Source organism: Mobula birostris, chromosome 19 (assembly GCF_030028105.1).
Source record: "Mobula birostris isolate sMobBir1 chromosome 19, sMobBir1.hap1, whole genome shotgun sequence".
NCBI classification, from domain to species: Eukaryota; Metazoa; Chordata; class Chondrichthyes; order Myliobatiformes; family Myliobatidae; genus Mobula; species Mobula birostris.
In genome coordinates, this window is record NC_092388.1 from 21,484,683 (window position 1) to 21,511,501 (window position 26,819).

General features: G+C 41.0%; 1 protein-coding gene across 3 annotated transcripts in view; it reads right to left on the minus strand.

The window, feature by feature from the left end:
- Positions 1 to 26,819, minus strand: part of nek11 (NIMA-related kinase 11) — a 355,541-nt gene that overhangs the window by 161,908 nt on the left and 166,814 nt on the right. For all 3 annotated transcript variants that reach the window (XM_072283318.1, XM_072283316.1, XM_072283319.1), the window contains exon 6: positions 24,940 to 25,066. In XM_072283318.1, the coding sequence (XP_072139419.1) occupies positions 24,940 to 25,066 (127 nt within the window). The remainder of the gene's footprint in view (positions 1 to 24,939; positions 25,067 to 26,819) is intronic.

A 26,819-nucleotide genomic window follows, 5' to 3' on the forward strand; every position in this document is an offset into this window, starting at 1 on the left:
ATTTACCAGGGCTCCAAGGATAAGAGAAATTACATATACCAAAGTTGCATTCTCTAGTATGTAACGGGCAGGGGGTAATTCAATGAAAACAAACCATCTGCTGTAGGAGCTCTGAATAAAGCAATATCTGTAGGAGGGAAGGAGTTGTCAATGTTCTGGGTTGAAACCCTACATCAGGATTGAGAGTGGAGACGCAAGACGGCCAGCATAAAGAAGAGAAGGGGAGTGGTGAGAAAGGATTCCGAAGTGACTGGTGGATGGGGGTGGAGTGGGGTAAGATGACAGGCAAAGGCTACCAGGTAGGGGAAGTGAGCAGGGTGTGGAGCTGGGAAACAGTGCAAGGGATTGACAGGCAATAATCTTGCGTCATCTCCTACAATTTAATTAAAGTTTTCAAGAAACCAATGGAGATTAATAATAGATGGGATGGGACTATTTCTAGAATTAGGAAGCATCGTTTCAAATTCACAGCCAGGTGCTTTGGAAATGAAGTCAGAAAAATCTTCTGCACATAGAGAAAGTTAGTCTCTTTTCCAAACAATAATTGATTGCAGGTCAAATGCTAATTTGAAACCAGAGATTAATATATTTCTGTTAACCAAAAGTATTGAGGTAAAAAATTTGGGGGAAAAGGTACAAGTGGAATTATGATGCTTGATAACATCTACCTGTTCTTATGTAAAGAAGCATCAAGGAGGATCAAAACCAGAAGACAAATATGGCTAGAAAGCCAAAACTAATGCCTTTATCTCAAGAAGGCTGGGCTAATTTCAGACCTGTACAAGTCTTCACAAGGCAGCACTGGAAATTTTCTATATTGCTGCTGATGAATCTAATTGTGAATGTGGGCCAGTCTGCTTTAGCACCTTGGTTTTAATAGGATGACTTGATAAAGATTTTTGAAATGGATGAAAGTGAGACACATTGGACAAGGGGGGGAAACAAAATTAAACAGAAAATATTAAAGCAGAAAGCAGGAGAATTGCAGATTGAAGCCAGTACTGCATCAATATTTAAAAACAACTCAGGCAAATAGTTAATGTAAAGAAAAATAACAGTAAGAACGGTTACACTGCTATTCACGTGTAGATTAAACATCATCAGAGCTGGATTAAGATGTTAACCTACTACTGTGTTTCACTGTCAAAATTGTACAGCATAGTAACAGGCCTTCAGCCCACTGACTAAGCCAGCCATGGTGGATATCTAGAGTATTACCATTTCCCTGTTTTAATTTCATATCCCTCTAAGCCTTGCTCATTCAAGTACCTGTCCAGATCCCTCTTAAATGTTGTCACTGTTCCTGTCTCCACCACGTCCTCTGAGAGCTCATTCCAGATATTAACTATTCTCTGTGAAAATTTTAAACCTCTGCCTTTTAAACCTCTTCCATCTCATCCATGTTGTGCTCACATGTGTAGTTTAATTTAAAACTTTCAATTTTTAGAGTATTGGACCACAAGACATTGGACCAAAATTAGGTCATTCAGCCATCGAGTCTGCTCCGCTATTTGATCGTGGCTGATCCCATTTACCTCTCAACCCTTTCCTCCTGCCTTCTCCCAGCAACCTTTCACAGCCTGACTAATCAACATCCACCTTAAATGTACACTATAACCTGGCCTCCACAGATGCCTGTGGCAACAAATTGCACAGCTTTACTACAATCTGACTAAAGAAATTCCTTCTTCTATCAGTTCTAAATGGACGCTCCTCTATTCAGAGATTGTGCCCTTTGGTCCTAGACTCCCCCAGTATAGAAAACATCCTCCCCGCATCCTTTCAACATTCGATAAGTTTCAGTGAGATCTCCCCTCATTCCTCTAAATTCCAGAGAAAAACAGGCCCATCACTCCTCGTATGACAAACCTTTCAAATTCCAGAATCATTTTTGTGAACCTACATTGAACCCTCTCCAATGTGAACACATCCTTTCTCATATAAAGGGCCCCAAACTGCTCACAGTACTCCAAGTGAGGCTTCACCATTGACTTGTAAAGCCTCAGCATGTTTTTATAGTTGAATTGTCAGCCAGAAGATCCAAGACCATGCAGAATCTTGAAAACTACAAGGCATAGGCCCTCCACCACCTTGTAACCCCACTCACCACACTACCTCTGGCAATTAAAGCTCAGCTGGAAAACCAGGACGTATTTCTGTGTATCAGGACTCAGCCCCAGCAAGGGCAGATAACATCAATAATAATTGACAAATTCCTTCAAAGCACCAGCAAAGCATTGAGGAAAAGTGTATTTGACAATAAAACTCTCACTGATCTTCTAAATATTTAGGAGACCTGCACTGCCTTCAGTATTCATTGCTCTGGAAAAATACCAAAGTTGTCTCATCAACATTCCCCATGTTCACTGAAAGGTTATCTGCATCAATATCAGTGTTGTCTCCTATACCAATATCCGCAACACTGAGACCTTAGGCCTATTAGGTCAAGAATATTGAGCAGGCCAAGCTGTTTGCATACCCCAGTCAGCCACTAGTCACAGCTCTGCCATAGCAAGAGATTACAAGACAGAGAGAGGAAAAGATTCAAAGCCTCCTTGCAGAAATGCAACATCCCCACTGATAGCCAAGAACCTCAGGCCCATGACCATTCAAAATGCAGAATGAGCATTCAGATGGCATCACAGACCACAGGCCTGTGGCACACAGAAGTCCCAACTGTGAACAAACATATCAATTGACAAACCGCCCCACCAGTCACCCACTCCGACAGGCATTCACGCCCCTACTCTGCAAGAGTCCGTGTTCCCACATTGACATCGTTGGCCATCCCAGAGCCCACAAAACAAAAGCAAGTCATCCTCAGCCATAAGCAATTACCTAAGAAAAAGCAAATTCGTCTGTAAATGCTTAGAAAGCTCAATGCAACTGGAAGTGCCACTTTCCAGATGAGATACTCAACGAAAGCCAAGTCCACGCACTCTGCGGGGGGGGGGGCACAGACTAAATCAGAAGAGGAGTGGAGTTATCCATAGTTTTAAGGCCAATATTTATCTTTCAATCACTGTCATTAAAATTCTGCTGATGGGATTAGACTTTGCACAAACCAGTGGCATCCTTCATGCATCGCAACCATGATCACAGCTGAAAACTACTGCCTTTGGGAAGTCCTGGAGTTGAGAAAGGTGCAAGATGCAAGTCAGTGTCTTTTAATGGTGTGTCACATCAGGCAGTACAGATGCAGCAGCTATTTTTATGCTCAGAATTTTATATACTTCTTAAAGCACTATGACTCTTGAGCTCAACAGATTAATAATTGCTAATTAATTGAGCACATTTCTACATAGGACATTAACTCTTCGGTTATTTTTCTTAGGGATAGATATTTATTTAGTGTCCAAGAATGACAGGGCTCACATGTCATTAAAATTTCTGTACCACTGTCCTAACCACCAAAGCCAGTAACAGTCAAGTTCTCAGGTAACTGAACCCAAGGTCTCCAAGTCAAACAATGCGCACAAAATGCTGGAGGAACTCAGCAGGCCAGGTAGCATCTAGGAACACAAAATACTCTGCACATGCTGGGGTCAAAGCAACACTCACAACACATTGGAGGAACTCAGCAGGTTGGGCAGCGTCTGTGGAAACAATCAGTCGACGTTTCGGGCTGGAACCCTTCGTCAGGACTGAAGAGGGAAGGGGCAGAGGCCCTATAAAGAAGGTGGGGGGAGGATGGGAAGGAGAAGGCTGGTAGGTTCCAGGTGAAAAACCAGTTAGGGGAAAGATAAAGGGGTGGGGGAGGGGAAGCAGGAGGGTGATAGGCAGGAAAGGTGAAGAAGGAATAGGGAAAAACACAATGGGTAGTAGAAGGAGGCGGAACCATGAGGGAGGTGATAGGCAGCTGGGGGAGGGGGCAGAGTGAAATAGGGATAGGGGAAGGGAATTACCAGAAGTTGGAGAATTTTATGTTCATACCAAGGGGCTGGAGACTACCTAGACAGTATATGAGGTGTTGCTCCTCCAACCTGAGTTTAGCCTCATCATGGCAGTAGAGGAGGCCATGTATGGACATATCCGAATGGGAATGCGAAGCAGAGTTGAAGTGTGTGGCAACTGGGAGATCCTGTCTGTTGTGGCGGACAGAGCAGAGGTGCATCTAGGAGGTGCATCAGTTGATGTTTTGGGCTAAAACCCTTCGGCAAGATGGGAGAAAAAAAGCTGAGGAGTAGATTTAAAAGGTGGGGGAGGGGAGAGAGAAACACGAGGTGATAGGTGAAACCTGAAGGGGGAGGGTATGAAGCAAAGAGCTGGGAAGTAACTTGGTAAAAGAAAGAGAAGGCCATGGAAGAAAGAAAAAGGGGGATGAGTACCAGAGGGAGACAATGGGTGGGTAAGGGAATAAGGTAAGAGAGGGAAAAGTGGATGGGAAATGGTGAAGGAGAGGGGGTGGGGGGCCTTACCGGAAGTTTGAGAAATCAATGTTCATGCCATCAGGTTGAAGGCTACTCAAACGGAATATAAGGCGTTGTTCCTCCATCCTAAGTTTGGCCTCATCAGGACAGTGGAGGAGGCCATAGATAGGCATATCAGAATGGGAACGGAAAGTGGAATTAAAATGGGTGGCCACTGGGAGATCCCGCTTATTCAGGCAGTTCGGCAAAGTGGTCTCCCAATCTACGTTGGGTCTCACCAGTATGCAGGAGGCCACACTGGGAACACAGTACATGACCCCAACAGACTCACAGATGAAGTGTCACCTCACCTGGAAGGACTGTTTAGGGACCTGAATGGTAGTGAGGAGGAGGTGTAGGGGCAGGTGTAGCACTTACTCAGATTGCAAGGGTAAGTGCCAGGAAGGAGATCAGTGGGGAGGGATGAAATGGACAAGTAAGTCGCGTAGGGAGCAGTCCCTGCGGAAAATAAAAAGTTGGGGATGGGAGGGAAAAGATGTGCTTGGTGGTGGAATCCCACTGGAGATGGCAGACTCTGCCTTCCGCCTGTGGACATGTAAGACACAGTGTCTTTCTGTCTGCCTTTAATTTCTCCCCTTCCTGACATAAACTTTGAAATTTTAACTTTATTCAGTCGGATCTTTCAAACTGATAATTATAACCATGGCTACCTTGAGAAGCACGAGAAAAATCCCGATACAGGTAATGGTAAATCTAAAAAAACTGATGAAGCTTCTGAAGAGCCAGCCTGGGTTAATAGATTAGAGACTCAAATGAGCTCTATCGTCGCTGAATTAACTCAACTCAAAGAAAGTCTTCTTCCTTTGGAGGAAAAAAATTGATTCTTTGAGCTTGGATCTTAAAGAAGTAACTCGTAATGCGGCTGATATTTCTTCTCGTTTGGTAAAAGCACATCGGATTGTTGATTTGGAAGCTCGTTCTCATTGTTATAGTATTCGAATTGTTGGATTGAAAGAGAAATAAGATTCTGCCGACATACTGGACTATTTCGCTAAAATGTTTCAATCTCTATTTCCTGAGGCATTTTCACAATCGCCCGACATCGAAATAGCCCATAGGGTTGGAACTCCGAGACAAGGTAAAAACAGACATGTTATTTGTGTTTCCTCTGTATTCGAGACAAAGACCGTATTATTAAACTGGCAAGAAAACAAAGACTGTTTAAATTTCAAGGCTCTGAGATCCGTTTCTTTCAAGATTTTCCACATGAAGTTGTTCAGCAACGTTCTGGATTCGTGACTGCAATGCAAATGGTCTTTCAAAAACAGATGTATCCCTTCCTTCTTTATCCAGTTAAATTAAGGCTTTTCGCTAAAGACTCTGGGGTTCGTATCTTTGAAGATCCAGCCGATGTACTGCGTTTTATTAATTCTCTCCTGAATGAGTCCGAAGCCTGAAGTTTAAAAGATTTACAATTATTCGATCGTTTTGCGATATAAGGAACGATGAGATCGGAAGAATTGAGAAGTACAGAAAGTCTTGGTATTAAAAAGTACCTTTATCTTTGAAATAGATTGGTTTTAACTTTAGAAGATATTTTATGGGATCTATTGGAAGACTGTAGAAATTTTAAACCATTTAGAATTTCTTTCTGTTTGCTACATATATGAATTAACTGTTTCTTTTTGCTTTGTATGTTTTTGTTAAGAACTTTTAACTACTATTCGGGGTTTTTTGATGTTTTATAGATAGATGTAAAAATTTAAAGATGGCTATGTTTTCTCTTCTGTGCAAATATTTCAAGAATTTATTTGGAAGTGTTTTTTTTCTTATCTAATGTTATGAAGGTTACTTTCTAAATTGAAAGCCGTTTCTGTTAAACTGTTTTTTCTAATTTAATTGTAATGGGTTGAATGTCGACTGTAATGAGTCGTATACCCGGGAGAGGGAGAGATTACTTTTTTTTATTTGTACCTTTTACTTAGGCGGGTGGAGTTCAGAATTGCTTCTATGCATTTCTTGGGGCTTGCGTCGATTGATATCAACTTATTCCTGGGCTTTGTAGGTTGGGTGGGTTTTTTTTCTTTTGTTATTTCTTTTTTTTATTCCCATTATGGAATTCTGGAGCGTACGCAAATTGTTATCATTGTTGTTTATCACCGCCATTCAAAATGTCCTTATCCTGACATGTGTTTAATTGTTTTCTTTAGATATGAAGTTTCATGATGTTAGTTAAACAGTTAAATGTTTTAAGTTGGAATGTCCATGGTTGGAATCATCCTATTAAGCATAAGAAAACATTTAAAAATATTAATCGATTCCAACCTGATATAACCTTTGCACAAGAGACACATGTCAAGTTATGTGATAACAATCAATTTTTTTAATTTTGGAAGGACCCTCAGATTCACGCAAACTTTCAAAGTAAAATTAGGGGTGTTTCCATTTTTATTGGTTCCAATATTCCCTTTAATCAGGAGGATATTATATCTGATATTAATGGTAGATTTTTGATTGTTAAGGGAACAATTTACAATAAGAAAATGGTTTTGGTTAATACATATGGACCAAATACTGATGATCCTTCATTTTTTAAAAAGATATTTTTGCTCTATTACCTGATTTAAATGAATATATGTTATTAATGGGTGGAGATTTTAATACTTGCTTAAATCCTTTGTTAGATAAATCATCATCTAGACATCAACTCCCTAATCATTCTGCATCACTTATTAATTCCTTTTTAATTGATTATGGTTTAATTGAAGTCTGGGGACATATGCATCCTACTGATAGAGAATATTCCTTTTTTTCACATGTTCATAATAAATATTCAAGAATCGACTATTTTATAGCCGACCCTTGACTTTTACCTAATGTTCAGAAATATGAATATGATGCAATTGTTATTTCTGATCATGTTCCTTTAAATTTAATATTTGATTTGAAAAATGTTGTTTCTACAAGACCACCTTGACGTTTCCCAGAACCTGTGTTACAAAGTTCAGATTTTGTTGAGTTTATTGAAACTCAGATAAGAGTTTTTTCTCTTTAATAATACAGGAAACGTCTCAAAGTTAGTAATTTGGGATACATTAAAAGCTTATTTACGTGGTCAGGTTATTTCTTATTTAGCTAAGTTGAAGAAACAGACAAGAATAGAATTAGATAAAATTGCTAAACAAATTAAAGAATTAGATAATATCAGCGCAATCTTTCCAAACGTTGATTTGTTTAAAAGAAGAGTGGAACTACAATCACAATATAATTTATTATTAACTTATTCTATTGAAGGATACTTGCTTAAATTAGAAAGTCAATTTTATATTTTTGGGGATAAAAATAATAGGCTATTTGCTTCCCAATTAAGGGCTGCTAAAGCTAAAAGACAAATTTTAAAGATTTGTAAAGATAATGGAGATATAGTAAGTAATGAAGATATTAATAATATCTTTCAGGATTTTTATTCCGATCTTTATAAACCTCAGTTTCCAGCAGATCCCTCTAAAATGGAAGCTTTTTTTATATACAAGATTAAATTTCTTCAAATTACTGCTGAAGATCAACAGACCCTTGATGCTCCAATTGTTGAGCATGAAATTCAGAAAGCTATATGGTCAATGCAATCAGGTAAAGCTACTAGACTCTATGGTTATTTGGTAGGATTTTACAAAAAATTTGAAAAATTACTTTCTCCAAACCTTTTGGAAATATTTCATGAATCTTTTGAGAAAGGTAATTTACCTTCTTCTTTTTATGAAGCTTCTGTTTCTTTAATACTTAAGAGAGATAAAGATCCTACTGAATGCTCATCTTATAGACCTATTTCACTATTAAATGTGGATGCTAAAATTCTTTCCACGATAGTGGCTAACCGTTTGGAAAACATTTTATCTAAAATTATCTCTATGGATCAAACAGGCTTTATCAGAGGCCGTTACTCTTTTTCTAATGTTCGGAGATTGATGAATATTATATATTCACCATTATCCAAAACACCTCAAAATGTTATTTCTCTGGATGCAGAAAGGGCATTTGATAGAGTCGAATAGACTTATTTGTTTAATGTATTAGAGAAATTTGGCTTTGGTAACAATTTTAATAAGTGGATTCAAATGATCTATAAGAACCCTATCGCTACCGTTATTACTAATAATCTTAGGTCTCCCTTTTTTTCACTTTCATGAGGTACTCGACAATGATGTCCATTAAGTCCTTTATTATTTAATCTCACATTGCAGCCTTTGGCTATAACAATTTGCGAAGCTAAAAATATTCATGGTATTCCTATAAATAGGACCATACACAAGATTTCTCTTTACGAAGATCATCTTTTGGTTTATATCGTGAATCCTGAAGAATCTATTCCTAATCTTTTGGAATTATTAAATGATTTTGGAAAGCTTTCAGGATATAAACTTAATTTAAATAAAAGTGAATTGTTTCCTTTAAATGTTCCTTTCTTTTTGTATATAAGGATATTCCATTTAGAATTGTGAATTCTTTTAAATATTTGGGTATTATCATTACAAAAAAAAGGATCTTTATAAAGCTAATGTAGTTCCTTTATTGGACTCTATGAAATAATTATTTTCTAGATGGAATCTTCTTACACTTTCTTTAATAGGTCGTCTTCATGCCGTGAAAATGATGATTTTACCTAGATTTTTATATATTTTTCAAGATATACCTATCTTTCTAACCAAACAATTTTTTGATCAAATTGATTCTACTATTTCGTCCTTTATTTGGAATAATAAAAAACCAAGAGTTAATAAGTTTCATTTACAAAAATCTAAAAAAGATAGTGGACTCACGCTCCCTAATTTAAGATTGTATTATTGGGCTGCTAATACTCGACAATTATGTTTTTGGTTATATTGGCTCGATAAGAACCAAAAACCAACTTGGATTGATTTGGAATCTAAAGCTATTAATCAATTTTATTTACCTTCACTATTAGGAGCTCCATTACCTTTACAACTTGCTAAAATTTCCAATTTAAATTTCTACCCTGTTATTAAACAGCCCTTACTGATTTGGTTTCAGTTTCGCAACTCTTTTAATTTTAAACAATTTAAATTGTCTAGTCCTGTATTTTGAAATTTGTTATTTAAACCTTCAATTACTGATCCCATCTTTCTTTTATGGAGAAATAAGGGGATTTGTTCTTTTGCAGATTTATTTAGTGATGGTCGATTGATGTCTTTTGAAGAGTTAATTAGCAAATATTCTCTCTCTCATACACATTTCTTGCAATATTTACAGGTTAGACATTTTTTACAAAAATATGTTTCTACGTTTCCATATATGCAAGAATCTGATTTTTTGGACACTATTTTGAATACGAATCCCTTAGTGAGAGGCTCCATTGGTAGAATTTATCATTTATTTTTACTGCATAAAGATAACCTGTCACTAAAGATTAAACAAGATTGGGAGACAGAACTTAATATGACTTTTGTTAATGAAGATTGTTTGCAAGTTCTGAAAATAGTTAATTCTTCTTCGATACGTGCCAATTATTGTTTAATTCAGTTTAAAATTGTTCACCGTTATTATTTAACAAAGGAGAGGCTATCCAAAATATTTCCTAATATAGATAATTATTGTGATAGGTGTGAAAATGAAGTAGCTACTTTGTCACATATGTTCTGGTCATGTCCCTCATTGAAATCTTTATTTTCTACAGTTTCTAAAGCTTTGAAAATTAAATTTACAACCTAATACATTGACTGTTCTATTTGGAATAGTTGCGCATCATATTCAGGGTATTTCATTTTCAAACCAACATGTAATTGCATTCGTTACATTGTTAGCAAGAAGAGCTATTTTATTGAAGTGGAAAGATACCTTGCTCCTAAATTAATTCAATAGTTTTCCCAAGTAATGTTATGTCTTAGTTTGGAACAAATTAGAAGTAGAACTTGTGATCTCCGATTTGATTTTGAGAGAAGGTGGGGCTCTTTTGCTAAATATTATCATTTAATTTGAATTAATTTACATGGTTTCCTTCCAATTTTATGTTATATAAATGTGATTTGGCAGTTGTTGTTTTCTTTTTCTATAACATATATACATACACACAGGATTGTAAGACGTATTGCTCTGGGAGTTGGTTCCTAATGTTTTTTTTCCTCTTTTTTTTTCGTTTTATAGTTAGTGGGTTTTTTTTAAATTAGCTGGGGTTCTCTTTTTTCCTTTTTCTTTTGTAAAAAAAAATTTCATTAGCATATCTAAGTTTTTTTTCAGCTTTATTAAATATATATACACACACACACACACTAATCTGTTGAATTTCTGTATTTTATAGCTGTAGAAGATCATATGTCAATAAAAAGATTTAAAAATGAAATGAAATGGAGATGGTGGAGGTTTCAGAGAATTATGTGGTGGACGCGGAGGCTGGTGGGGTGGTAATTAAGGACAAGAGGAACCCTATCCTTGGTAGAATGGCAGGAGGATGGGGGTAAGAGCAGACATGCGTGAAATGGAAGAGATGCGGTTGAGGGCACCGTTGACGGTGGAGGAAGGGAAGCCATTTTCTTTGAAAAAGGAGAGGGAGAACAAGTAAATTCAATCCTACAACCCATGTCACTAGAAAAACAAACATAACGGTGATACAATTTTGTCATGATGATTCAAAGAGGAGGAGTTTACAGGCCATGAAGAAGAGAATAAAATGCTGGAAGAGATGGAAGAGTTATCTCGTTAAGTTAGCAGCCATACCTTGCTGCTGACCACTCTCTATCTCTAAAAATAAAACCCAGCATTTCATGCTTTTTTTCCTGGTCTTTGAACCACTCTCCTTTGAATCATCCCGACAAAACCTTGAAGGTTAAGGTTATTTAGCCTCCTGAATCTGTTCCACTTTTCAATGAGATTCATTGAGAAATGAATCACCATGCAATAGCCCAAAGCATTTAGATCATGTACAACACATGACGTGGAACAAACACCACATGCCTGGAGGTATGCAATTCCATCAACAATCAATCAATGAAGTTGAACACAACCCATCTGATTGGCACTCTGAACATTAGGGATACAACATCATAGTGGGAAATTTATTGGAAGGAGTTCTGGATCACTGAATCAGAGATGCGATTCCTGCTGTGGCAACTGAGAATTTAAATTCACATACTTAAATGAAGTTGGAAGCTTAAAGAAATACCTATCTCAGTGAAAAGTCACCACAAAGCCACCAGATTGTCTCCGAGACCCATTTGGTGCACTAATATCCTCTGGGCAGACTCCTACCTTGTCTGGCCTACGTGGCACTCCAGACTCTCTACTGCAGTCAAAGAGTTGATTACTTCCTCAGTCTAGAGACAGTTAGAAATGGACAACAAATTACTGGCAATACCAGTGATGTCCACAACCGGTGAACAAATAAGCAATACTTCTTCTCCATCAATGCATCATGGCTACTGAGTCAACAATCTGTAAAATACATTGGGCAAAAGACAAGGTTTCTTCGACAACACTTTTCAAACACTCAAATCTTCCACTCCACTCAAAGAAGGCAGCAGCATCTTCTCCTGGTTCTTATCCAACTTATTCACTATCCTGTCTTGGAAATATGTTGCATTTCTTAATTGCCACTTGGTCAAAATCCTGGAATTCCCAAACCAACTAGGGTTAGAATCAATATTAGTCCTAGACAGCACCTCTGACCAACACAATCTGAGCTCAAGTCCCACCAACTCTATCCCAGCTTCAGCTGCAGCCCTAGTCACATCCTAACCAGAGTTCTGATGGTGACTGAAGTTACCAAGATTGAGCTGTGATAATGCAGACACGTTGGAGGAACAAAGGAAAAGCCTCAGTCAGAAAATTATAAGAAAGTGGGTTGCAGACATGTTAAGAGCTACTCTTTTAGGAAGGGCTCATGGCACACAAGCAGGGGCTGCGTATTAGCAGCATAGAACCCACATTCCTGGAGCTATAAAGGTTGCTGTGAATTATTAAATTCACACCTGAATACATTGATGTCACACTCTGATAAGACGTGCCCTTTCCATCTGTCAGTATAGGAAGATTACTGCTGACAAGAACTAACGATGGCTGCTTGATCTCATTTGTAAAATACTGCAACAGGACTAACATGGCCAGTTCCATGAGTAACATTTCTAACCGATCCATCTCAAACTACAGCTCAATGAATTGTGGAAAACGCAGAGAAAGACTGAATCTGAATCACATTACAAAAGCAAACGTCACTGCCTACATGAAAATACCTTCAGGATTTACTGGCTTAGGCAACATTTAAAATGTAGTCTACAAAGTAACAGTACAGCAAAGTTTTCATGTCCAAATAAAGCAGCACTTTAAGTTTTTGGCTATCCCTGACCAGAAAAACTTCAAAAATTGATCAAAAACATTGAAATCTTCTACCAATTTAGTTAGGATGAATGAGTTTAAGTGTCATCTGTTGCTCAGTGGCTAATACTCTCCCTTAGGTTAAGTTTCACTTCGGACTCAAATTCATTTATTTATCACACCTACATTGAAACTTACATACAGTGAAATGCATCATTAGCATTAACAAACCAACACAACCCAAGGATATGCTGGGGGCAGCCCACAAGTGTCAACACACAATCCGGTGCAACAAACTTTTACACTAAAAATCTGCCCTGTAACACGTGCAGTATTGGGAGAGTGCATTTGGTTTTCATTGTCAGATATGTTGCCTAATGAAGGAAATGCCTTAACTAGCCTGTCACATGATATAAAAAGTCCTACTGATCCATCCTTCTGGCTACTGGTCATCATGATTTGAAGATAAAGATGAAGATGCATTGCAAAGCAGTATGCAAGTACAAGTAAACAGTTTTCAGACAGTATTTGCAACTTGAAAATAACCCTCCCTAACTTTCTCAAAAAACAAGCTGCTGGAGAGGCAGAGCGAGTCAGGCAGCATCTGTGGAAGCAAAAGGATAGTCAGTGTCTCAGTTCAAGACCTTGCATCAGGACAGAGTGTAAAGGAGGAATCAGTGAAATGGGTCGGGTTGTGGAGATACATCACTACCAAAGGAGGTGTACAGTGCTCCTTCCCTCTGCTAGTCTGCTGGCCACCCTTGGGCAAGATGTAGCACCTGCTTAGCCCCTCCACCCCCGATCAGGATCACATGAAGCCATGGGAGAAGGTGATGGTTGGTCGTACGAGCAGCTGGGTGCATATCACAAGTCCTGACTATGCAACTACTGACGTCAAGAAGACAATCTCTGAAGAGTGTTGATCATGGCTGGGGGTCACCTGTCTTGTAAAGACACTGCCCAGAAGGCGGCAATGGCAAACTGTTTCTGTAGAAAAATTTGCCAAGAATATTCATGGTTAAGACCATGATCAACCATGTCATACAACATGCCACATGATGATGATGATGAGTCAGTGAAAAGTGAGGAGGAGGGATGAGGCAGGAGCTGCCAAGTGATAGATAGCAGTGAAGAGAGAGTGATGGGCACACAGAGGCTTCCTTATCAACTCAACACACCACAGTCAGCATCGATAGCGTAGCTCATCTTTGGAGGAGATGTGCACGCAAAATATCTCAAGAACCTTTTGATTGAAATTGGTCTTAGGATGAATACAGAAGAAACTCTCCAATGTACAGGGAAGATATATTATTAGCTTCCCAGTGGAGTCAATGGGTCCTTCAAATATAGTACAGAAAACAGGTGAAGATGTTTCAGACAGAAGTGGATTCTGAGATGTTTTAAGGGCTTGGGGAATGAAAGAGAACAGAGCATAAATTAGCTTGGTAATAGGGGACTGAGTGTAGATGTGGAGGTTTTTGCTATAGTGCTTAAAGGTATGTGACTAGTGCCAGAGCACAGGCTTGGTGCTGGGACTATTCATGATTATTGTAAACAATAACAATTTAGACCATAAGACATAGGAATGAAAATTAGGCTATTTAGCTCATCGAGTCTGCTCTGCCATTTCATCAGGCTGATTTATTATCCCGCTCAGCCCTGCCTTCTCCCTGTAACCTCTGGTGCCCTGATTAATCAAGAACTTATCAGCCACCACTTTAAATATATCCAATGACTTGCCTCCACAGCCATCTGCAGCAATGAATTCCACAGATTCACCACCCTCTGGCTAAAAAAATTCCTCCTCATCTCTATTCTAAATTGGCATCCATCTATTCTGAGGTTATGCCCTCTAGTTCTAGACTTCCCACTGTAGGAAACATCCTCTCCACATTCACTGTGTTGTCTTTTCAATATTGATAGTGTGAACCAGAAAGAACTGCAATCTACAAATTAGTGAGCAGGAATAAAGCAAGGGTGGTGGAAACAAACAAAGCAAAAGACTGTCCTTGCAGCCGCCATTTTGTGTAAGTTTTGTGAGACTGTCCTTGCAGCCGCCATTTTGTGTAAGTTTGGTAAACTGATTCTTGTTCCAGGATAACTTAATCAGAACAACTGAACATGGAAACATTGAGTTTTCTGTTTAGACCATTTTCAGATAAGCAGCTGTCATTTTGTGAGAGGCAGGCTTGCAGAATTAACAGCTTGTGATCTAGTCACCTGGACCCAGAGTTTGGCTGACCTGGCTGGATTGCTTTGAACCAGTCTGAGCCTGATAAAATAAAAGGAATTATCTAAGGTACACATCAGATTGAAACATCTATAAAGCAGTACTGCTTGTAACCCTGGGCTACATCCCATAAGAACTGAGGAGGGTCAGTCAGATGACCCAAACCAATGAAATTGAAACATCACAGACTGATCTGATAAGGAAAAGGATAAGAATGGAGCATTTTGGGAGCACAGACAGCAACAACTTACCAAAGGCCAGCCACTGCAGCTGTGGAGGATCAAAGGTGGTGATGAATCAGCATACAGAAGGGAGATTGAAAATCTGGCCGAGTGGTGCCACAACAACAACCTCTTACTCAAAGTCAGCAAGACCATGGAACTGATTATTGATTTCTGCAGGAGAAAACCAGTTGTCCATGAATCAGCCCTCATTAGGGGGGTTTCAGAGGTGGAGAGGGTCGGCAGCTTTAAATTTGCCAGAGGACTTGTTCTGGGCCCAGCACGTAAGTGTAATTATGAAGAAAGCAAGGCAGTGCCTCTATTTCCTTAGGAGTTTGCGAAGATTCGGCATGACATTTAAAACTTTGACAAACTTCTACAGATACCTGGTGGAGAATACATTGACTGACTGCATCACAATCTGATATGGAAACATCAATGCCCTTGAACAGAAAATTGTACAAAACATCATGGAAACAGCCCAGTCCATCACAGGTACAGCCCTCCCCACCATTGAGCACATCGACATGGAGCGATGTCACAGAAAAGCAACATCCACCCTTAAGGACCCATCATCACCCAGGTCATGACCTCTTCTTGCTGCTGCCATCAGGAAGGTGGTACAGGAGCCTCAGGACTCATACCACCAGGTTCAGGAACAGTTATTACCCCTCAACCATTAGGTTTTTGAATAAAAGTGGATAACTTCAGTCAACTTCACTTGTCTCGTCATTGACCTATGGACTCACTTTCAAGGATTCTTTGGATATTTATTGCTTATTTGCATGCATTATTATTTCTTTATTTTTCTTTCATTTTGTGAACTGGGCCAATAAAAGTTACTTGTTAGTACAAACAGATCCTCTGTGCCTCACTGATCATTATTACTGAGGGGTAATCCTTGTAACAATAGATTATTCTTCTAAACTCAGGTGTGCACAGTCTGAAAGCCATCAAGTGCTCCTCATACATACATTAATCCTTTCATTTTATGAAATCATTCTAGTGAACCTTCTCTGGACTTTCTACATTGCCAGAACACCTCTACTTACATGAGGGGCCTAAAACTGCTCACAATGCTCAAGTGCAATCTGATCAATTCCTTAAAAAGCCTCAGCATTACATCCTTGCTTTTATATTCTTATCCTCTCAAAATAAATGCTAGCATTGCATTTGCCTTCCTCACCACCGACTCAATCCTGCAAGTTAACCTTTAGGGAATCCTGCACAAGTACTCAGGGAGTGTGCAGACCAGCTCACTGATGTCTTCAAGGACATCTTCAGCACTTCACTCATCCAGGCTGCTGTCCCCACATGCTTCAAATCAGCCACCATCATCCCTGTACCAAAGAACTCAACATCTTCAGAACTAAACAACTACCTCCTGGTGGCACTGATGCCAACCATCATGAAGTGCTTTGAATAGCTGGTAATGGCACACATCAAAGCCTCCACTCCTGCCACATTGGATACTCATCAATATACTTATCGGCAGAACTGTTCTATGACAGATGCCACAGCATCTGTCATGCACCTGGCCCTGACACACCTAGAAAACAAGGACACTTATGTTAGAATGCTGTTTCTGGATTCAGTTCGGCATTCAACACTATTGACCCACAGACTTTAGTGAACAAACTCCTTTTCCTCAGTCTAAATGCAGCACTGATCAACTACATGGCAAGGCCACTCCTTCCTCCCGATCATCCTGAACACAGGTGTCCCCCAGGGCTGTGTGCTGAGCCCACTGCCGTACACCCTGCTCACACGTGACTGCACGGCTAAACACCCAAATGATCACATGGTAAAGTCCGTTGATGATAGTGGTGGGGCTCATCACCAAAAACAATGAGATTTCCTCTCTGCAGGCCATGGAAGAACTCAAGGCCTAGTGCAGGGCAAATAATCTCTTCTTCAATGTCAACAAAATGAAATGGTCATCAGCTTCAGGAAAATTCACACTCCACTTACCTTTGGCATCACAGCAGTGGAAACCGTGAGCAGGTTCAAACTCCTGGACATACGCATCTCAAACAATCTCTCGTGGTCCCAGAACACTCCCTGTTCCTCCACCTATCTTACTATTGCCCACAAACTTAGCCATCAATTCCATCATCCAAATCATTAACATATAACGTAAAAAGTAGTGGACCCAACACTGACCTCAGTGGAACACCACTAGTCACCGGCAGCCAACCAGAAAAATCGTCCTTTATTCCCACTATTTGCCTCCTGCTAGTCAGTCAATCTTCTATCTATGCTTGTATCAGAATCAGGTTTGATTTCACTGGCATATAACGAAAATTTGTTAACTTAGCAGCAGCAGTACAATACAATGCATAATATAGAAAAAAAATTAAAAACAAATAAATACTTAAAGTTGTTAAAAATAGTGCAAAAACAGAAATATTTTTTTAAAAAATGAGGTAGTGATCATGGGTTCAACACCCATTTAGGAATCAGATGGCAGAGGGGAAGAAGCTGTTCCTGAATTGCTGAGAGTGTGCCTTCAGGCTTCTGTACCTTCTACCTGATGGTAATAATGAGAAGAGGGCACGTCCCGGGTGATGAGGGTCCTTAGTAATGGACGCCGCCTTCCTGAGGCACCGCTCTTTGAAGATGTCTTCGATACTACGAGGCTAGTACCCAAGATGGAGCTGACTAATTTTACAACTTTCGGTAGCTTCTTTTGATCCTGTGCAGTACCCCCCAACCCCCATACCAGATGATGATGCAGCCTATCAGAATGCTATCTACTGTACATTTGTCAAAGTTGCTGGTGAACGCAGCAGGCCAGGATGCTGCCTGGCCTGCTGTGTTCACCAGCAACTTTGATGTGTGTTGCTTGAATTTCCAGCATCTGCAGAATTCCTGTTGTTTGCATTTAAATTCACTACTGCGAAGCCTCTTCCGGTGATCCCTACACCGAAGAAGTTTAGATCCTCTCTTCGACGGGAGTTCAGTGAAACCATCTCTCACTGCTCCCCATCTGTAATTTCTTCAGCTCTTCAACTTTTCGACCACACTTTGACTCAGACTCGCTATCACAGCCATATATCCTTTCTTGGATCGTGCCTCCGTCGCCAACTTACTCCAGTTGGCTTTAGGATTCGTTTCCAGGCCTCTCAGTTTGGACCTTCTGAGGATCCCAGGTACTCACATTTTATTGACTCTGCCTCTCGCCGCTTCTCCCGTCAAGCTCTGAAGGTGACTCTTTCCACCATGAGGAGGTACTTGGTGTCCCTATCCCAGACCCTTCCACACCTTCGGGACACTTTCTTCACCGTCTGTAATGGTCCTACCCGTTATTTCATCCTCCGTCGGATTCACGCCTGCAATCGCCGCTTTTTTTGACTTTGTCATGTTAGGCAAAGATCACAAGATCCTACATCTACGGACTCCAGAGCCTGCCGGCCCCGACGCTAGCAGGCATGAACTTCAGATTGCGGCCCCTGCCTCTGATCTCAGCGGCTCCAACACCTCAGGGCATTTTCAAAACCCGGACTCCAGCAACAACCATGGACACCTTCACAGCGATTGCACAACCACCAACTGCGACTCCAGCCTTGAGCTCCAGGCCGGGTCTTCAAGTGCTGCTGTTGTGACTCCCGTCTCCCCTTCCCCTACCAATACCCTGCAGTCCCGTCTCCTTCAGATCCCATCGTCAGCTCCTGGGTACTCAGAGGCTCCATCTTCCTCTCACCCCAACCCTCCCCTCTCCATTGACACCCCCAGCCTCCTGCCTCCCCCCTCTGATCCCAGCTCTCAAGATTCCAGCCTTGAACTCCAGGCCGGGTCTTTATGTGCTGCTGTTGTGACTCCCGTCTCCCCTTCCCCCACCACCACTCCGCAGCCCCGTCTTCCTCAGATCCCACCGTCAACTCCTGGGTCCTCAGAGGCTCCATCTTCCTCTCACCCCAACCCTCCCCTCTCCATTGACACACCCAGCCTCCCGCCTCCCCCCTCTAATCCCAGCTCTCATCCGTGCCGGGTCTTTACCATCCCCTCCAACCTTCAACTGTCGGAGGCAGAACACTCGGTCCTCAGTAAGGGCCTCACCTTTGTCCCCTTCGCCCACACCTCAAAATCAGGTTGGAGGAACAACACCTTATATTCCGTCTGGGTAGCCTCCAACCTGATGGCATGAACATCGACTTCTCTAACTTCCGCTAGGCCCCACCTCCCCCTCGTACCCCATCTGTTACTTATTTTTATGCACACATTCTTTCTCTCACTCTCCTTTTTCTCCCTCTGTCCCTCTGAATATACCCCTTGCCCATCCTCTGGGTCCCCCCCCCCTTGTCTTTCTTCCTGGACCTCCTGTCCCATGATCCTCTCGTATCCCCTTTTGCCAATCACCTGTCCAGCTCTTGGCTCCATCCCTCCCCCTCCTGTCTTCTCCTATCATTTTGGATCTCCCCCTCCCCCTCCAACTTTCAAATCCCTTACTCACTCTTCCTTCAGTTAGTCCTGACGAAGGGTCTCGGCCTGAAACGTCGACTGCACCTCTTCCTACAGATGCTGCCTGGCCTGCTGCGTTCACCAGCAACTTTGATGTGTGTTACTGTACATTTGTAGGAGTTTTCGACCGTTTTAAGAAACAAGCCAAATCTCCTCAAACTCCTAATGATATATAGCTGCTGTTTTGCCATCTTTGTAGCTGCATCGATATGTTGGGACCAGGTTAGACCCTCAGAGATCTTGGCACCCAAGAACTTGAAATTGCTCACTCTCTCCACTTCTGATCCCTCTTCAAGGACCGGTGTGTTCCCTCGTCCTCCCCTTTCTGAAGTCCACAATCAGCGCTTTGGTCTTACTGGCATTGCTTTCAAGGTGTTGCTGCAACACCACTCAACTAGCTGGTGATATCTTGCTCCGGTACACCCTCTTGTTTCCATATGAGATTCTGCCAACAATGGTTGTATAATCAGCAAATTTATAGATGGCACTGAAGCAACACTCCTGTAAAACCACGGGCTCTTAGCTTGTTAAGTAGCTTGATGTGCAGTACCTTGTCAAAGGCCTTCTGAAAATCCAAGTGAACAACACCCACTGACTCTCCTGTGTTCATCATGCCTATTATTTCCACAAAGACTTTCAACAGATTTGTCAGGCAAGACTTCCCCTAAGATCCGATATCCACTGTCACCTCTTTTTTTTCCCTACTCTTTATATATCAGAAATGATGTTTGGTATTCTCCTTTATATTATTGCCCAGCTTCACTTCACATTTCATCTCTTTATGACTTTTTCTATTTGCTTCAGTGGTTTTTAAGTGTTCCCAATCCCCTAACTTCCCGCTAATTTTTGCTATATTATATTACACTCTTTTGCTTTTATACTGTCTTTGACTTTCATTGTCAGCCATGGTTGTGTCATCCTCCCATAACAATACTTTGTCATCTTTCTATTATATCTATTCTGCACCTTCCAAATTGCTCCCAGAAAGTCCAGCCACTTTTATCCTGCCGTTATCCCTGCTAGTGTGCCCTTCCAATCAGCTTCGTCCAGCTCCTCTCTCATGCCTGTGTAATCCCATTACTCTACTGTGATACTAATATATCAGACTTTATCTTCTCCTTCTTAAACTGCAGGGTGAAGTCTGTCAAATTATGATTACTACCTCCTAAACGTTCCTTAACTTTAAGCTCCCTAATCTAATCTGGTTGATTACACAACACCCAATCCAGAATTGCTTTCTTCCGAGTGGATCCAACCACAAGCTGCTCTAAAAACCCATCTCAGAGATTCTGCAAATGCCCTCTCTTGGGATCCAGCATAATCTGATTTTCCCAATCTACCAGCACTTTGAAATCCCCCATGACTGTCATAACATCGCCCTTTTTGACGTGCCTGTTCTAATTCACATTGTAATTTGTACCCTACATCATGACTACTGCTTGGAGGCCTGTATATAACTCCCATCAGCATCTTTTTACTCTTGCAGTTTCTCAACTCTACCCAGAAGGATTCTACATCTTCAGATCCTATGTCAGTTCCTTCTAAAAGTTTAGAGAGAATGGTGCGAGAAACAAATAACATCCAGTGAGCGGCAATTCTGTGGGCAAAAACACCATGCGGCAGCAACGCAATGCATAAAAGTATTTAGAGATTGCCAAGAGGTTCAGTTCAAGATCAATTGTCATTCAACCGTACGTGAATACAGCCAAATGAAACAGAGTTACTCCCAGGTCAAGGTGCAAAACAAAGTACCAACAGTCACATACAGCAAAGGGCACATATAAGGTGGCAAGCACACATAAGATTCCAGTAAAATATAGTCACACAAAAAATATATAGTCCAAGGCCCCGAGTGCATGAATGTTACAGGAGTCTGCAGTCAAACACAATACAGTTCATCTTCTGCAGGGCAAACACTGGGAGGCAGTACAGACTCCAGCTTGGAAGCTGTGCTACACCGCCTTCGATGGAGCACACCAACCTCGATGGTTCTCTTCTGGATGGCTGTAAACAAGTAACCGGGGCTTGAGGTCACACAGTACCCCTGCAGTCCACCAATAAATCAGTGAATCATACTTGCAGCATTCCACATTAATGCCCAAAAGGATTTTGCAATCAAAAGAAAAGGGACTAAGAGGAACACTCGCATTGGACCACACACCGCCCTCGCTCAGTGACTCTTCTGATGCCTCTCTGACGTAGACCCAGCATGATTTGCTCCAAGCCCAGTTCCTTCATTTTCACCACCAACGAACAAATTGCTGATGGGGTAGATCTGCAGTACTTTAAGTTCTCAGTGTTCATCAGGATCTTGTGAGCATAAAAAATACATTTAAAACGAACAATAACACCTTTGGTTGACCCTGCAGAAGCTGCTGCGATTGAACGCACTGCCATCTTACCAGTTAATGTTGTTCAGATCAAACATCAGAATGGGGGAGAACTGTGATCTAAGTAACTTTGACAATGGAATGCTTGTTAAGGCCAGACAGGGTGACTGGAGTATCTCAGCAACTGCTGATCTACTAGGATTTTCACACACGACACTCTTATAGAGTTTACAGAGAATGGTGCAAAAGAATTTTTAAAAATCCAGCTTGTGGCAGTTCTGTCGGCAAGGACGCTTTGTAATTGAGATAGCTCACAGGAGAATGGCCAGACTGGTTCAAGCTAACAGGAAGCAACAGTGGTGTGTAGAAGAGCATCTCTGACCACACAGCATGTTGATCCTTGAAGTGGATAGGCTGCAGCCAGCAGAAGACCACGCCATATTCCACTCTTGTACCTAATAAAGTGGCCAATGAGTGTATATTCCGCATTTTGTTTTCTTTTTACTGCCTTAACGTACTTGAGTGTGGAATAACCTGTCAAGAAAGCATGCAGAGCAAAATGCTTTTTTTATTGTATCAAAGTACACATGACAATGACAAAACAACACAAAATAAACCATTATCAATTACTTTACCTATGATGATTTATATTGAAGTTATTTTGTATAGTAATACATTAATAAGGAATTATTTACTGCAAAACCCAGAGAAAACCCAGACAGTCACGGGGAGAACATACAAACTCCTTACAGGCAGAGGCAGGAATTGAACCTGTGTCACTGGCACTGTAAAGTGTTGTGTTAAGCACTATGCTACTATGCTGTCCATTTTGAAATGCTCATGAATACAAAATGAATGGTGTGGGCCAAAGGAGTACTAAAAGGCAAAGGGGACTTGATCTACAAGACCTGAGATCCATGAAGAAGGCACCAGAGGTAGATAGGGTGGTGAAAAAAACCATACTTGATGCTTACTTTCATAGGTCAAGGTAGAATGTAAATGCAGGGAGATCTTGGTACAACTTTTTAAACTATCATTTGGACCACTGATGAATATTGTGCGATGTTCTGATCGCTGCACGCTAGGAATAATGCGAGAGTGCATTGGGGAGAACACAGAGGAGATTTATCTGGGATGGAATGTTTCGGACATGAGGAGAGTCTGGACTGGCTGCGTTTGCTGAGGGAGGAAATGACTGAAGCACATAAAACTATGAGGTGTACATAAGGGTGGAGAGTAAGAAACATTTCTCCATGCCAGAGATACTTAAGGCAAGAGAGCATATTTAGGGTGAAGAGGAAGAGGTTTTGAGAAGATCTGTAAAAGATTTTTTTCATCCTAAGGGTGGTTGAAATTTGGAACCTGCTGCTTAAGGTGGTAGAGGCAGATAGATGCATGGTAGATAAAACACCTGGTGAAGTATACAAGTCCTCATAGGACAAAAAGGCAATGGGCCATGTGTTGGTAAATGAGTTTAGTATAGAAAGATTCTAGATGGTTAGAATAGATGTGGTAGATCAAAGGGCCTGTTTCTGTACTAAATCAGTCAGTGACAGCTAGAGCTGCCTACATATGACCATGGGCATCAGATGCATAAAATATCCAGAGCTGATGGATTTTGTGCAGACAAGATTCTGGAGCTCCTCAAGCTGTGGGATTTATACCACCACCCCCCCCACCCCCCCCCCCCCCAGCTCCAGGACCACTGATAAGGTGGGCTTAAGAAAGTGAGGACATACAGGGAGTATATATGTACAGTATAAAGTCAGCACAGTCATGCAGCAGCTAGCACAATCACTAATCGGGGTTCAATTCCCGTTGCTGTCTGTAAGGAACTCTCCCCGTGGCTTTGAGGGTTTCCTCTGGGTGCTCTGAGTTCCTCCCACATTCCAACCACGTACGCTATGGGTAGGGGTACTAAATGATGGGCATGCTATATTAGCGCAGGAAGCACGGCAATGCTTGCTGGCTGCCCCAAGCACAATCCTTGTTAACCTGATTTGATGCAAACAAGACATTTTGCTGTATGTTTCAATGTACTGTACATATGACAAATAAAGCTTATCTATATACAGAGGATACACATAGACCTTTAAGAACTGTGTATATGTGATATGACTTCAAATACATTATTGCATCAGTCATCACTATTAGACACCAGTAGACCACCTTCAATAAAAGATGTTTGTTATTCGCTTTCCTTTGCAGCAACGTAGAAAAGCCCCACGGCCGGCACAAAAGCCTCTATCTCTTCTATTGCAGGGAAGTCAGGAATAGTTTTGCAAAATACCACAGGATCCCATTTGAAATTCCACCATCACAGGTGGTAAAGGAGAGACCAGGGGCTTCACAAAAAAATCCCTTGCTTGTGCTGAAAATAATCTTGCACATTTCAGCTGGGACATAAAGTTCATTATTCTTTTTAACAGGAGGGTTTGAAGGGATATTTATTATGTGTATAATATTATGAAAGTCCTTTCATGGGGTGAACAGGAAAGATACAGTTCCCTTAGCAGGAAGATTAATAACTGGACAGGCTGTTGACACAATGGTTGATTGATCTGACTAGCAAACATGGACATAATTGTAAAATAGCTGATAGTATTAAAAATAGCTGAAAAAAATCATTCAGAGGGTGGCTTAGGTCTGAAGTGTACTGCCTGAAAGTATTGTGAAGGCAGAACTATCTACCACAATTTAAAAGTGCCTGCATGAGCAGCTACAAGATGATGAGTTGAAAAATGAGGTTACCTTAAATTGCTCTTTTTTGGTTGGCATAGGCACGATGTGCCGTACATGTTGATTACTTGTCCTGAGGGTGACCTCCCAGTGAACCAGGATTAGTCTTTAGCTTTAACAAACTAAGCAGCAACTCCACAGAAAGGTCAATCCCTGTGACAGTATTAGCTAAATGAAGGTAGACCTGAAAGAATTGCACGTGCAGATTTGTTATAAGTTGTCAGAATTGGAAATAATTCACCAGAACATAATGACAACCCACTTACCATATGTCAGACTTGGAATCATATCCCTGGTGGCTGAGTAACTCTGGACTCATGTAATAGGGTGTTCCAGTAAACGTAGTCGCCAGGTCACATGAACCCATCAGAAGGCGAGATACCCCAAAGTCTCCTTGAAAGAAAGAAAAACTTCCTGTTTAGAACATTCCTTGTAATAATGATCAGTGAGGCACAGAGAGATCTGTAGTTACCGACAAGTACCTTTATTGTCTCAATGGAAGAACACATGAACTTGCACAACCAAGTACCTGAGTGCACACCTGTTGAGTTTCCCCTGACCTTCCATGAACAGTCAAAAAAAATAGAAAATATAATACCAGCAAAAAGGAGTTTCTGCTGCTGACCACATGTCCTCGTAGTCCTGTTTCAAATCTCCATGTCCGTGGGGTCCACCTCATCCGTGATGGTTGTTCTCTTGCAGAGTTACTACTACCAGCACACTTGAAGTGTCTGCTTTTATATTTGTAAGGGGTTTCTTCTTTTATGTTGCTATAATTAAAATGGCTTCTTTGTTATGTTATAATTGAAGTGGCTTCTTTGTTATGTTAACTGCTGAGAAAGTCCTGCCGCTAGCAGTTTGTTTGGATTATGTTGTTGATAAGAGGATGAACAAACCAATTGGGATAGATGTTATTCTTTCTGTGTGTCTGTAAGTTATTGTGATGTGCGTGTTTTTGGGAAGAAGGCGCGAGGAGGATGAAGATAGAAGATGTGGCTTGAGGAGATGGCTGCCGGACCCGTTGGGGCTGGGCGGGAGCCCAGGGATCGACGACAAGCGAAGGAGGATCAGCGACAGGGAATCTGTGAGCTCCAACGTTTGTGCACTGGACATGTTGATGAGATTATTGGCACCTTTTATTAGTTTTCCTTTTCTTTTGTTCTCTACTAACCCCATACTTAAATATAAAATCTTAATCATTTAACCACACATTGTGGACTGAATGTTATTTCAGGGTACTGATGTTACACAGGGGACACAACACACAGCATCCACCCAAACTTGATTACCCAGTTTGGTGGGGCCGAAGGCTGCCCTCCCCAGGCGGAAGCGAGCTGAGCGAGCCTGAGGCTTACCGGGGGCTACATATTCATTCCTTACCAATTCAAATGTTACATCCCAGGGTCATTGGCTATAGGTCATGTGTCTGACTTTTAACACCTTTTTATTGGCTCTGCTCCAGGCCAGCATCCATTTGTTGCCCTCTTCCCTGCAAGTGACAATTGGTAATTTATGGCTCTTTGTTCTCAATCAGCAACCAGCTTGAATCACACAAAACAGATACAGACCTCAGCAGTTATATCCAACCAAAAAACACTTCACAAATAACTTCTTATTTGGAAATTAGTCCAGCAGATTACCTGGAGCATCATTGTGTCTCCTTTAAAACACTAATCAAGCAAAGCAACTTTAACTCACAAAATGAAGAACACAGTTTCTTCATAAAACAGCAGCCTCCATCTCTTCCCTCATGACAAGGACGACGGCAATTGGTCTGTCTGCTTCCACTGTCCTTGATTCATTCAAATTCACTAATTTGTAGACTGTAGTTGTTGGCCAGAAAGAACATGGAACAGCAACACGCCCTTTGGCCCCCGATGCTTTCTTGCTTAAGATGCAAAATTCTATGGCTGAATGTAAACTTCTCATAATTTAAAGCCAAAATTTATCTCCCACATTCCTCACAGGTCTTTCAAATGCTGATTTCTTTGTCTGACTCATGTACCAGACTAGCAAATAATTAGATGGCAGAATGGCTTCAGATTTCAGAAGATAGTTTTCTCTAGCTGGAAAACAACAACTGAACGAAAAAGGAAATGTACCCATGGTGCCAGAGGGCATGAACTGAGATATTAAGAGTGCTACA